Source organism: Oreochromis niloticus, linkage group LG8 (genome assembly GCF_001858045.2).
Source record: "Oreochromis niloticus isolate F11D_XX linkage group LG8, O_niloticus_UMD_NMBU, whole genome shotgun sequence".
Lineage (NCBI taxonomy): Eukaryota > Metazoa > Chordata > Actinopteri > Cichliformes > Cichlidae > Oreochromis > Oreochromis niloticus.
Window position 1 is genome coordinate 58,649 of NC_031973.2, and position 13,726 is coordinate 72,374.

The following is a 13,726-nucleotide window of genomic DNA, read 5'->3' on the forward strand; positions in this document are numbered from 1 at the left end:
TCATTTAAATAAAATCAGGCGTCTTGCTAATAATGACAGAAAGGCAATGACCCTCTGTAAACGGGCAGGGGGAACAGAAGTCGCTATACCAGAGAAACAACCAAAAATTGCCACCAAGGGGGAAGGCGAGATGTTACAGGCATAGGCTTTAGAGATGACTTCAAAAAATAATGACCGGAAAGGAGCAATTTTCGGACAGGACCAAAACATACGAAGGGAAGTAGCTGGAGTCTGTTTACATCTATCACACGATGGGTCTATGTTTGGAAATATTTTTGCTAGTTTAGCTTTTGAGAAATGTAACCTGTGTAACACTTTGAATTGTATTAAGGAGCGTGTTGAACATATAGAAGACGAGTGGACCCTGGCAAGAGCTAATTAAACTTTTTAAAAAGGATTTTAAGTAACTTTAGGTGAAATTTCAGGCTAAACGAATGACACTTGCAGTCTGTTCACGGCACTCACTGTCAGAATTGGAAAAATGTGACCCAAACAGTATAGATGGGTTAAAAAGGTGCACAAAGAGGACATAACCAATTCAAACTGAGTTACACTGCAACTGTCACTGTAAAAGTCTGCAGCTAATTAACTTCTCCTATAGATCGCTGTCAGACATATTGAGTCTGACAGTGATGCCAACTCTGGCACTGGTTTATCTTGGTGGATGTTTATTATGTGAGCATATGTTTTTGGTAGTGTGTTCATTCATGTGTCTTTCTTTCTGTCTGTAAACATGATGCCTCAAAAAGTTTTTAATGAATTCTCATAAAACTTTGCACAGGAATGAGGAGTGAGGTGATGTTAACAATCCAATAAAATCTGGCTTAAATACACCGAAATCAACTCAATGATTTATTATTCGAAAACTGACGAAAAGCCTTATAACACTATAATTACTCCTATGAGTGTGCTGTGTATTGTTAACATACAGAAAGTACGATGAAAAGAATAAAAATGTTATGAGATATCACGTTTGACCTCTGACCTCTCCTTCAGGGTCAACAGACTGATGACATTACTGACACCAGGCAACAAATAGGAAATGATTCTGGTACATGTGGATTCTAAACATCACATTATTGTTTGCATCCAGATATTACGTCACATTTGACCTCTGACCACACTTTTACATCTTTAATTTGACCCCAAAATGTGTCACAGCTTCAAATGCCATATTGTTAAGAGGATAAATCCACATGAAGAAAAATTATTAAAAATAATTATTAAATATGTCAAGTATATTAACATGAGTTTCAACAGAGCAAACAGCAAAAACTTGCATTATCCAATTATTTTCTTCTTTTATTGCACTACAAACTTTTGAAATTACATTTAAAAAGAACAAAGAAAACAAAATAAATATATACAAAATACAATACTACTCCCTTAAAAGTAAATACTGCACAGAGAGTGAGCTGCAGAGGTTTGCATTCTCTGAGTGGTTTTTGTATTAGATATTGTGTCACTATTAATCACAGTGTCAACATGTAATTCGAACATTAATATTTTCGACTACAAAAGCAAACACATTTTTTTAAGACAACCTTTAGAGATAAAAAATAAATAAATAATGGTTCATCAGTTCATGGTCAAAATCTCTCTCTTTTTTGGAGAGGGTCCTGTTGGTCCTGTTGGTCCAGACTCCAGGGCTGCTCTTCTTTCTTCTTTCATCTGCAATATCTGCTGGACATCTGCAAGTAACACAGATCTTTATCAGATTCAATATTGTCTAAAAGCTTGCACTATAAGTTGTTTACCTTTATCGAGAAAACAATAAAAAGAAATTAACTTTTCACAGACTGGCTGTGTGCCCATGTACCACATGCATTATAACTAATCTATGAATTTCAGATACTCCTGATCTCAACGTGTTATATGTATAAAGCACACCTGTCCACAGAGTCAGTTTCTTACATTCCAATCTCTCCACCAACCTGATGTCTTGGTTGCAAATCTGGAGCCAGAATAATAAACTCCATCTAATCCGTCACTTGTAGATTCCGTCTTTTAGATCCAATTAAAAATCAAACTATTCAAAAAGATCTTTTGAGTAGTTTGTTGAGTTTAATGAGCAGAGCCACAGAGCTAAGCAACCTCGGGATGTAGAGCCTTAAGCACAAGCAGCAGACAGACACTTGCTTACTCTACCCTACGCTTAACCCTCGAGTTGCTCTTTTCTGGGGGGTTTTGCGAGACCTTATCATCCATCTTCATTACAGTCAATTTGACAGGTTTACAGCCGAGGTTAGCTCATAGTGTCAGGAATAATGGTTGCTATGCCAGCCTTACAAGAAGAAATAATTAATCCCTGTCAAGAAGATTGAACTCCCTCAGCTCAGCTCCAACCAGAAGTAAAAGGCCTAAAATTCAGCCTTTATGGCTGTAATAGAGCACAGAGTGATTTTTATGTGTGTGCTTTTGCTGATAGTTTTTCCTGCTTTAATCAAATCAAAATCAAATCAAAAATTAATAAACATAAATAGAATAGAATCATTGCAATGAAATAATTGTAATGTTTAAATCTTTCAACCCAGACTGCATGTGTATGCATCTGTGCAGATGTGACCTTAAATTTTGTGTATGTGGGAGGTGGAGCAGGCAGAAAGACGGAGAAATAGAAAGGTTTTTGATTTTATTACGCATGAACAACCAGAAGAAGTATTCAGAAATGGAAAGTGCTTCAGTCTGAAGCAGCCAGGGATCAGAGTATGTAGAAATCTGTAACTGCATGAATTACTGTGGTTAGACATATTTCCCAAATGGAGATGACAGGTTTTTATAATAAAGATCAATAGTAGTCGAGCCTTCATGATTCTGTCACAAATTACCATCTTGTTATCTTTATAGAACAAAATGTAGTTTACCATGATGTGCATGTGAAAGTTTATGATATTTGATGGAATGTGGGTGTATTTTAATTCACTTCTCATAAAGGATTATAGCTTTCTTTACTTTTGGATTATAAGAAAATAAAATACCCTGCAATGTATTTTACTTCTTTCTTCTTCCTTTGTCCCTAGCTGGCGGTCAGCAGGGGAGGTCATCCACGAAGCCAATATGTTGCTGTGGGTAACGCAGGGTTTCCATCTTGGTCAACGATGCACTTCCAGGCCTTGTCCTTTGCTTGCCCGAGGGTTAGATGTCGTTGTTTAAGATCATCTTCAGTTTGCTTGATCCAAGTCTTCTTGGGCGCATCGTGCTTGATTCTCTAGTGGGCGGAGCGCTGCTGCAGCAGAAGGCAGTATGGCATGCGATGGTTGCTCATGCGGCAGACGTGGCCAAACCATTGCGGTCGTCGTTTCTGGATCAGCTCTTCCATCGAGGGCTGATGGTGACATTGACTACGTATTGCGCCGTTGCTGAGACGGTCACAGAGGGACACAGTGTATTTAACTAATTCTCTGAACTTAACTGGGTCATTCAGATTTAACTTGAGCTAATAATCAAATATGTTAGAAATAACTTTGTACATAATTTCTTAATATTCTATATCCAGGCCAAAGCTGTAGCTTTTATTCTTTCCTTTAGATGACAAAGTTTACTACAAGATGAAATAACTTCACCATCCCAACGATGGTCTTCAACAGGCTGTAGTGATAAAAAACTACACCAGCTCCAGAGACAAGAACAAGGAAGGTTTGTCAGTTTTAGTTTCCTTATTTCTAGAATAACTAATCTCAGAGTGTTTCTGTGACAGCACCGATGTGTTTGATAAGCTACCTCTCTTTAATGAAAACTGAACTTGTTGTACTTCCTTGTCAGTATTTGTGCTCTGTTGCTTGTTTTCTCCCCCCAAAGCGAGGTTCAAACATTGGCCCAAATAAATACCTGAAGGATGGAAATAAAGTATCCTACAGTGCTACTATCGATCTGATATCAGTACCATTGGTTTTGATACTATTGATATTTGGATCAATCTGCTTCTAGTATCCATTAGAACACCTATGCCCTACAAAACAGGTAAGGCTATTTCACTCATGTAAGCATTGTTTCTCAAAGTTTTAATATCAAATGTTACTGTTTCTTACCTTACATAAAAAAAAAAAAATACTAAAAGAGTGAAGTGATTCCATCCAAAAAGATGGAAATGTAATGGGAACTTTGCATTTCATCTTATTTAACCTGTTCATACAATGATGAAACTAAACTTGCAGTCAGCTGTGTTCAAGGTCATGATACACGTTTTGAAGCTTCCTTATCAAGTAAACATGGAAAGACTGCAACTACAAAGGAGCTGTCATGAAACGCGTTCATGCTGTGTTTATCCTTTTCCAAAGATTTCATCAATAAATCTCAGAAAGACAGTTTGGTTTCAACTCTCAGTTTATTTTTTAATGACGGTGAACAATAAGTTATTTCTGTTTGTGTCTTTAGAATTGTTGTTCCTAGTTCACTGACTAATCCTGAGGTCACGTCGCCCGCCCTTTTTGGTTTTCAGTCTGATTCAGTTAAAATGAAGCTGAACTTGATTCCTGACAAAAACACAGAGATATACGACGTGTTGTGAATGTGCAGACAGATTAGAACATCCAAAAGTCCAGGTGTTAATAAATTATAAAATAAATAAATAAATTCATTATGATATGAAGAGAGAGACATTTAAAGAGGTCACCTTCCCGAACACAAGATACAAAAGAGGACAGTGAAAACTACAAGAGTATAAAAATTTGAAACCATATTTACAATTTACTTCATTATACTTTATGTTTTCCTTCACATAAATAAAGACCATCGACGACCAGGTTTTATTTTTAATGACTAAAATGAGAGCATGATGGGGTCTAGCCAGCCTCAGCTATGCCTTTGTCCACAAAGATTACTTAAACAGCATTAATACCACACATTACATACCAGTGCCACATGGTCCACCAAAAGTGAACTAACTTCTCCACAACACTAAAGGTCACAGTACGAAACACTCAGGTCATTATTCAAAACGCATCCACAATAACAACATGATGCTGATGTATGACCACTCAGAGCCTTTACACAAGCCCACAACAGACTGACACCAGAGTTTGTACAAACTTTGGTTTTATTTTAAATGACTAAATATTCTCTGGTAAAAAAATGACAGCCAGGAGAGCTCAACAGCCAACCTCAGGCATGTCTTTAGTCACACCTTGTTAGGTGCAAACAGTTACCAATCAAGCTAAGGCTTCACCCAAAGACGTATACTGCTGCTGCAGAGGGGTGTGACACTCAGAACTGGGAAAAACTGGTGAAAAACATTTCACCACAGTTAACTAATACCCTTGCACTACTGATAACATGAGGCAAAACCTAGATCCTACAAAAGTTGCATGGGTACTCCAACTCCTCCAAGATGGCACATTAATACGTGTCTCCCAGCACAGAGAGCTGGACAGGGACAGAAACAAGATCTGCTCCTTTGTGCAAGGAGAAACAGGATGAGCACTGCCAGAGATAGAAAATGACCTCCAGCAGGTCACAGCAGGTGTGAATGTCTGTGATCAAACAAAGAAACAGCTGACACCCTGTGCTTTTCACAGGTGAGAGCAGGTTCACCCTGAGGACATGTGACTGATGTGAAAGGGTCTGGAGAAGCTGTGGAGAACGTTATGCTGTCTGTAACATCGTCCAGCATGACCGGTTTAGCGGTGGGTCAGCGGTGGTCTGGGGAGGCGTATCCATGGAGGGACGCACAGACCTCTACAGGCATGTATACAAGCACGTGCGGAACGTACAAATGACTGAGCATCATTTTGAGCTGCTGCAGCAAAATTATGTCACTTTCAGCACCCTTTCATTCTTTACACACTACATAGTACATATGAGTATAGATATTGATCCTTGTTCCTTAAGTTTTTTTGAGCAGTGTAATGTATGTATTAAGTTATTTGATTACAGTTAATCTTTCACTGCGTGCAAATGGTTTATTGCCTTGTTCCTCATATGTCTCTTCAGGCTTCCCTCTCGGGTAAATTTTTGTCCACAAATGTCACAGCCAAATGGTTTCTCTCCCGTATGAACTCTCTTGTGCCTCTCAAGATTACCCTCTCGGTTAAATTTCTGTCCACACAAGTCACAAGCGAATGGTTTCTCTTCGGTGTGGACGCTCCTGTGCCTGTTCCGAGCCCCTACCTGTGAAAACCTCTTACCACAAACACCGCAGGCGAATGGTCTCTCCCCCGTGTGGACCTTCTTGTGTATCTTAAGATTTCTGTTGCAGTTAAACCTCCTACCACAAATGTCACAACCGAACGGTCTTTCGTCTGAGTGGCCTCTCATGTGTATCTTAAGATTTCTTTCACAGTTATATCTTCGACCGCAAACATCACAACCAAACAGTTTCTCATCTGTGTGGATTCTCCTGTGAGTCTTCATGTGGATCCTCCATTTAAATCCTTTCCCGCACACATCGCAACTAAAAGGTCTTTCTTCGGTGTGAACCATGATGTGTTTCTTAAAATGCGACTTCTGCTTAAATTTTCTACCACAAACACCACATCCAAATGGTTTCTCTCCCGTGTGAACTCTTTTGTGTATTTTCAGATTTCCCTCGCCATTAAATCTTTTACCACAAATGCCACAGCCAAACGGTTTCTCTCCTGTGTGGATTCTCATGTGCCTTTTAAGATTATACTGATCTCTAAACCTTTGTCCACAAAGACTGCAGCCAAATGGTTTCTCTCCTGTGTGGACTTTGATCTGTAAATCTGCAGTTTGCTTCACGGGAAAACATTTCTTATTGGTGAAACTGCCCAAAGAGGTTTTTCCTGAATGGCGTGTCACATGTCTCTGAAGAGACCACTTGTACTGAAACCGTTTACCACACTCAGAGCAGGTGAAGGCTTTGGCCCTGCTCTTCTTACAGTCACTGTCACTTTCTTCAATTTCAGATCCAGAATCTGACAAAGGCTCCTGCCAATCATCTGTGTCATTATCCTCATCATCAGCACCAATACTGACTTCAGTTTCACCAGAGGTAAAAGTCTTTGCATCGGTGTTTTGCTGTAATAGGTTATTTGACTCCGGGTTCCCAGTTGGCTCTGCTCCATCACTGTCCTCTCCATCGGCTTCTGTTTTTATTTTTGTTGAGCAGCTGATTTGATGCCTCTCTGCCTCTGTGTTGTCTTCGGTTTGGCTATGAAGAAGCTGTGTGCGCGGAGGTTTCTCTTCATCATCTTCACTCTTCACAACAACATGAGAGAATGGAAGTGTGGCGTTATCAGCCTCCTGTAGACCATTAAGCTGCTCTCCATCCTGACTGGTCAAGAGTTCCTCCTGTTCCTCCTTAATGTGGAGCAGGACTGAGTCCTTCTGGTCCTGCTCGACCTGCTCGTCCTCTGGAGGGAAAACTAAAACAACAAAAACATGCATACATGTAATATTTAAAACATTAGCAGAGATTCTCTGGAGTTTAATAATATTTTAAGGAGCAAACATTTCATGGGCAAGCATTTGTCTGCCTTTACGCTATTTAGCCAATAATGACTATGAACTCTGACACGCCTTTTTCTATTAATGTCTGAAGTGTATCTAAGGTGTCTCTGTGGCTGGAAGACTGCATTTACTCACTGAGCCACAGTCTAGAAAGTAAAAAGACTGCTTCTTTGTCAGTATACCAGACCACATCTACTGTCACGACTGGAAAAACTGGGGTAAAGATAATGCAGTTACAAATTAATTTAATTACAATTTCATGCAGTTTTGTAACATTTTACCGTTTAACCAAAAGTTTTTCTATGCTTATAGTCTAAAATGAAGGCAAACAAATGTGTGCATCTTTTACCCAGACTTTTCCTGGTGTGTATCTGCGCTAATTCTTCTGATTTGACCGGTGTGGGAGACACAAAAATGTCGTCTCTGGGCTCATCCGGGTGAAGATTTTCTATTTCGGACACTCCGCTTCGTACTTTTGAATACAGCTGCCTGAAACATGAATATCAATCATTAATATTAGTATTTCTTACAATTGGAAAACCTTAGGCATGAATGTAACTAACTCATCACTTGTGCAAAATATATATGCAGTATACAAATGTGTACCACAACTCTGTACAATGGGGTCACGTGTACAATTGACTGGATTTATTTGTGAGAGACTAAATATGTCTGAGCTTAAGATCCTTAGTTAGGTCCATAAGTACTTCTGCACACCAAGAGAGCGGATTTAAGGTCAAACAGTGAAAAAGAGTTTCTCTTTCACTTGACCTAAGACTGACTAGAATCGAGCCTCTGCATCAAAGTCAAAGTCAAAGTCAAATGTATTTATATAGCACATTTAAAACAACAACTGTTGACTAAAGTGCTGTACATTTAAGATAATCAAAAGAAATAAAAACAAGAAAAAGGAGGATAAAATGAGAATGTTTGAGTAAGTAAGACAAATAAAAGTAGTACAAACTCAATCTGATTTAAAAGCCAAGGAATAAAAGTGGGTTTTCAGACGGGTTTTGAAAGTGTCTGAGGTTGGGGAGGTCCTGATGTGAAGGGGCAGTCACAGCAAAGGCCCGGTCTCCTCTGTGCTTTAAACTGGACCTCGGGACAGCGAGGAGCATTTGATCCGCAGACCTCAGTGAGCTTGCAGGAGTGTACCAATTTAAAAGATCAGAAAGGTATGAGGGTGCTAACCTGTGCAACGCCTTAAAAAACAAATAATAAAATTTTAAAATCCATTTGAAATCTAACTGGCAGCCAGTGTAAGGATGCTAGTATGGGAGATATGTGGCCTCGCTTGTGTGTGCCAGTTATTAACTGTGCTGCAGCGTTTTGGAACAGCTGCAGATGGCTAACTGATGACAGACTGACACCTGAGTAAAGACTACTACAAAAGTCGAGGCGAGATGAAATGAAGGCATCGACATCTCTCTCAAAGTCTCTGAAACAGAGGAATGGCGTCACTTTTGCAAGTAGCTGGAGATGAAAGAAACTCGTCTTGATTACAGCATTATCTGTTTATCAAACGTTAGATTACAGACAAAAATCACTCTTCTTTGCAAAGGTTTAAAAAAAAAATTTTTTTTCTAAAGGGCCAGTGTAGTAGTGGTCACAGGGACCAAACACAATCACCTCTGTTTTCTTTTCATTCAAGTTAAGAAAGTTTAAAGCCATCCATGCCTTAACATCCTCCAAATAATCTAGTAAAACCTCCAGAGGACTCACAAATTCATGTTTCAGTGGCAGGTAAACCTGTGAGTTGTCTGCATAACAATGGAAAGAGATGTCATGTTTTTTTTAAAAATGAACCCATAGGGAGCATGTAAATTGAAAAAAGGACTGGGCCAAGAATGGACCCCTGGGGGACCCCACAAGAAAGTGAGGTTTTTGAGGATGATGTATTTCCAATCTACCCTGAGACCATTTACTGTGCGTCTTCCCCGGTCATTCTCCCAACTTTCCCGTTTTCTCTCTCCACTGTCCAACTGCAATCAAGGCTGAAAAGCCCCTAATATATATATTTTAAAAGTGTCACTGTCTAAAACCTAACTGTATATTACACTTAGATGATATTATAAATAAAACGTGATGATTTTACACTCAAACTCTGAACCTGCTGAAGGTAAAGTTACACGTTCAGTCCAGGTTGCCGCGGTGATCCAGCCACATAAAGAGACAGCAACCTTTGTGGACCCTCTGACTTTAAGCTTGACATACTTTGCTAACCCATTTATCTCTCTTCCTATGGTAGAGACAGGGTTGCCTCTCAGAGTATGTGACAAATAGCAGACTTCGAAGTTCATTTTATTTAATTTGATTTCTCCTTCTTCTTCTTAATTTGGCTGCTCCCTTTAGGGTTCACCACAGTGCATCATCTGCCTCCATCTCATCCTGTGCCAGCATCCTTTTTCTGTTTCACTAACCCACTACATGTTGCTCCTTCACTGCATCCACAAATCTTCTCTGAGGTCTTCCTCTTTTCCTTCTTGTCTGGCAGCTCCATTGTTTTACATCCTTTGTGCAAAATATCCACTCTCCCTCCTCTTCACCTCTCCAAACCATCTCAGCCTCGCCTCTCCAACTCTGAGCTGTCACTCTGATGGACTCATTTCTAATCTTGCCCATGCTGCTCAACCCAGATGAAAATTTTAACATCAGCTCGGCCTCGCAGGCCCACAAAACCTTTATACAGAAAGCTGATTTTGGTTCTCTGAATAAAAAGTCCTAATCTCTGATCCTTTGAATCTTACCCAGTAAATATTGCACAGTTCAGCTGATGTGGGTGAGAGGACTCGTCCAGTACCAACTACCTCAAAATCTTCCAGGTGTCTTCCCTGCTAACCCTGAACTGAAGAGACCTGAGTAGCCCTGCAGGTCAAATCCTATCAGCCCCACCTGTTAATGGTAACTCCCCTATTGATCGTGGCACTTGTAACTCATGTGATGATTTTAGAGGCCTGGACAGCAGGCTCCAATAAAAGATTATTTTAATACGTCTAGGGTAAGAGCTGTTTGCACTGGTAAAGAATAATACTCAGACTTCGTCCTTCATTGTTTTGCAAAAGGTTAAAAAGTAAATGTCCACAATTTAGGCTTTAATTAGAAATTTTATTAAAGAAATTTAGCATGAGCAAAGCAAAAGCAAGAGCAAATAACAAAAATCACAAAACAAAAATCAAATCACTTAAACTACACTCTGTAATAAGTCTATACCATAAACCTACTCTGAGCTAATGCTGAGTTTGTTCTCGTCTTTGGTGAGGAAGGATGAGCACAACTGAACCAAAGATGCACTTATCCCCGAGTTCTGTGTTGATGATAATCACTCAACAAGAAAGCAGTTGGGTATCCAGTGGAAGTGGGATGTAAACCAAAATCCCTCCGAATGAACCATCTAACACGGGAAATGTGAGCAGATAAAAAGCCAAATTCCAATTCACAGGTTGGACTTTGGTTCCCCTCTAGAGTCTCTGTTGGAATTTTCGACTGTGAACCTCTTAGATCCAATCTCCAAACTGCTGATCTCACAGAAGACAAAAGGGAGGAATCCTAAATCTCTTTTACACCCCAGTTTTATACCTGCTCACCCTTTCTCCCCCCACTCTCTTTAGTGGACGTCCCTCTTTGGACATCTAATCAAGTTGTTGACATTTAATCATCCGATGTCCACACACAGCTTATCTATCACCCTCTATCCGACTTACAAGATTTAACACGAAGTTTAAACCTTAAAATCACTGCATTACATTTTCTTTGTTATTCTTAACATAGAGAATAACACACACACACACACACACACACACACACACACTAAACTCAGAAATTAGAACAGTTATTTCTACTACTCAAAATACATTTCTCATTTATGTATTGATCAAGCTTATATTTTGACTTGTCTTTGATTAAGAATTAAAAAATTGTACTGTTAGGAAATAGAGAATAGCTCTTTTTTAGTACTCTCATCATTTTAAATAACATAAGTCTGGATATTAACACCTTAAACCTCACTCAGCTGTCATATAGAGGCAGCTGGGGGGGCAACGACATACATTTCAATCTCTTTCTACCCCGGCTTGCAGGACACACCGTCTCCAAACTCCAAATTCATCCTGCTCCCAGCTTTCTTGTTTACATTGTTTAAAAACTTGTAAAGACAACTAAATGAATATGATTGCTATTAATCTTAGTTTGAGAAACTCAGCCCTGCATCATTTGTAGGTACACAAAAAACAAAAACATGCTAATGACCCAGAGATTTGTGCGTGAGACATTCATATGCACGGTTTATGAATGAAGCACATCGCCCACGGTTGTGCTTTCTCACACGTGTGACATGGCAGGAGCTATTTCAGAGCGATGACTCACCTTTCTGTCCCTCTAGAATCATCACATTGAGAGACTGCTGGAGGTTTTCCATTCATGGAACCTGATGTTGTGACTCTGCTCTCGTAACTGCAAAAACAAAAGCAAATTAAGAGTTTCAAGAGCTACACGACTCATCTGCATAACACTGAAATACCAGCTGTGGCCTAACCCAGCTGTCATAGGGTGAAAATCGGGATACGTCCTAGAGAGACTGCCAGGTTGCATGGCTACTTTCACACCTGAGCATAATTTAGAATCAGAGGTTAACCTAACATGCATGTCTGTGGACTGTGGGGAGAAGCAAAGGAAGAAAATGGAGAGAAAGGCTCCGGCTGGCCGGTGAATTCAAACCCAGCATAGTGCCAACACTGAGCCCCTCACCCACACCACACAGTCTGATCACTGCAGGCCACAATGACCCTCAGGCCATCGGCAAATGAAAAGAGTGCTCCTGATAAACAGCACGACCCTGCAAACAACAGTTTGTTTATCTGACCCTTTTCTATTTCAAGAAGTCCGGTCAGAGTTGGAGGTCAATCTTCGTGTAGCAGCAGCAGACAGCTGGTACTATTAAAAAAATGAAACACCATGCTTCTATACTAATAAATAAGGAAACACGTATGTTGCTTCCAAAGAGCCAGACTTTCTTTTTTTAAGCGAGTTGAGTCTGTGTTGTAGAATAAAGGTGCTGTTTCTGCCTCATATCCTGCATTTCTATATATGCTTGCACATATTTCAATAAATCACTGCACACACGTCTCATTTTCTAACAAAATGTAACCGTTAGTACTTTTCTTTTGTTTGTTTTTTTTTTACATATAATTTAATATCTTTTTATCTATTTACTTTTAATTATAATTCTGAACAGTAGGATCCACAGTGTAGAGCAGCTCAGCAGTATTGTGGCTAACACATGCAAATCTCCAGGTTCGAGACTGGGAGGAGAGAGCAATCCCTGGCGAGGGTTGAGTCGTGGAGGCCATCTGCTGTAAATCAAACATGCGGATCCATCTGCTCGAGCAGCCTTCTGAGAAAAAGGGAGCAGGCAAGCAAAGCATACTTGTAGATGTGGCTGTTGTTCAGGTAATAAAGTAGAAATGACACACAGATTTGTGTGAAATTTTCATACACACTACCGAGATTTAGGCCCAGCGTTACATGTGAACATACGGGCAGATGCTTCGCTCTCCTGCAGTCTGTGCTGCAGGATGCAGGTCAGCTTGATTGACGGGCTGAGTGAGTGACTGTGACTGTGTGTGCGTGCCTCTGCAGGCTCTCATATATCCATCTCTAACCAGCAAGCAAACCAGTCACATTCATGTGTGCTTGGGACATAAATATCTGTCCAATCATGTAGCAGCACAGGTGTTAAAGGACTAGCTGACACTTTTGTTTCATCATTTCCGTGCAGTATTTAAACATTTAAATCATTTGAATAAACTGATCATTAAATCAATCCCAACCAATGGGCACAGATATTAATTTTACATTATTCGGTTAACTTGATCCTGTTGCTGATCTTATTTTGATGCCTACAGCCTATTTTTAATCACACAGGTAGATGAAATTACCAGTCCAGCAGAAAGGCGGCCAGTTCAGCGTCAGTCTGGAAGCATCCGTCCCTCTTCAGTGCAGCCCACCTGGAGAAAGCAAGCCCGATATCTACCCTGGTGCTTCCCTGAGGCGTCCTTTCCAGGATTAGTTTTGCTTCTTTGTATTTTCGCTGCTCTGACGGTGAGGTCTGCAGCTCCATCGCTTTTCTTCCTCTTAAAAATGATTAATCTTCATCCTCAGTTTGTTTTCCAGGGTTCGGCTTTCCAATCAAAGCGATTATCCAGCTCCAGCGGCTGTTCTACAGGGACAATACTACCCCTCCATCAGGAGGGTCCACACGAACACAGACCCAACCTTTCTTTGATGACCAACCCGATCTGTATTTTGTTCCCCCTAGCAACAC

At 40.1% G+C, this 13,726-nt stretch overlaps 1 protein-coding gene across 3 annotated transcripts; it reads right to left on the reverse strand.

Annotated features, from left to right (window-relative positions):
* Positions 1-4,305: 4,305 nt before the first annotated feature.
* Positions 4,306-13,695, reverse strand: LOC102081668 (endothelial zinc finger protein induced by tumor necrosis factor alpha). 3 transcript variants are annotated; one of them, XM_005471590.4, is made up of 5 exons: positions 13,341-13,695; positions 11,770-11,856; positions 7,757-7,896; positions 6,123-7,322; positions 4,306-4,472 (listed from the first exon to the last, which is right to left on the reverse strand). In XM_005471590.4, exons 1-5 carry the CDS (start codon positions 13,520-13,522, stop codon positions 4,435-4,437), a joined length of 1,647 nt encoding a protein of 548 aa, XP_005471647.1. In that variant the 5' UTR covers positions 13,523-13,695; the 3' UTR covers positions 4,306-4,434. The 3 variants fall into 3 exon arrangements, with proteins under 3 accessions (XP_005471647.1, XP_005471648.1, XP_005471644.1); XM_005471591.4 differs by having other exon boundaries at positions 6,934-7,322; positions 13,341-13,693; XM_005471587.4 differs by having other exon boundaries at positions 4,306-7,322; positions 13,341-13,694.
* Positions 13,696-13,726: the final 31 nt, after the last annotated feature.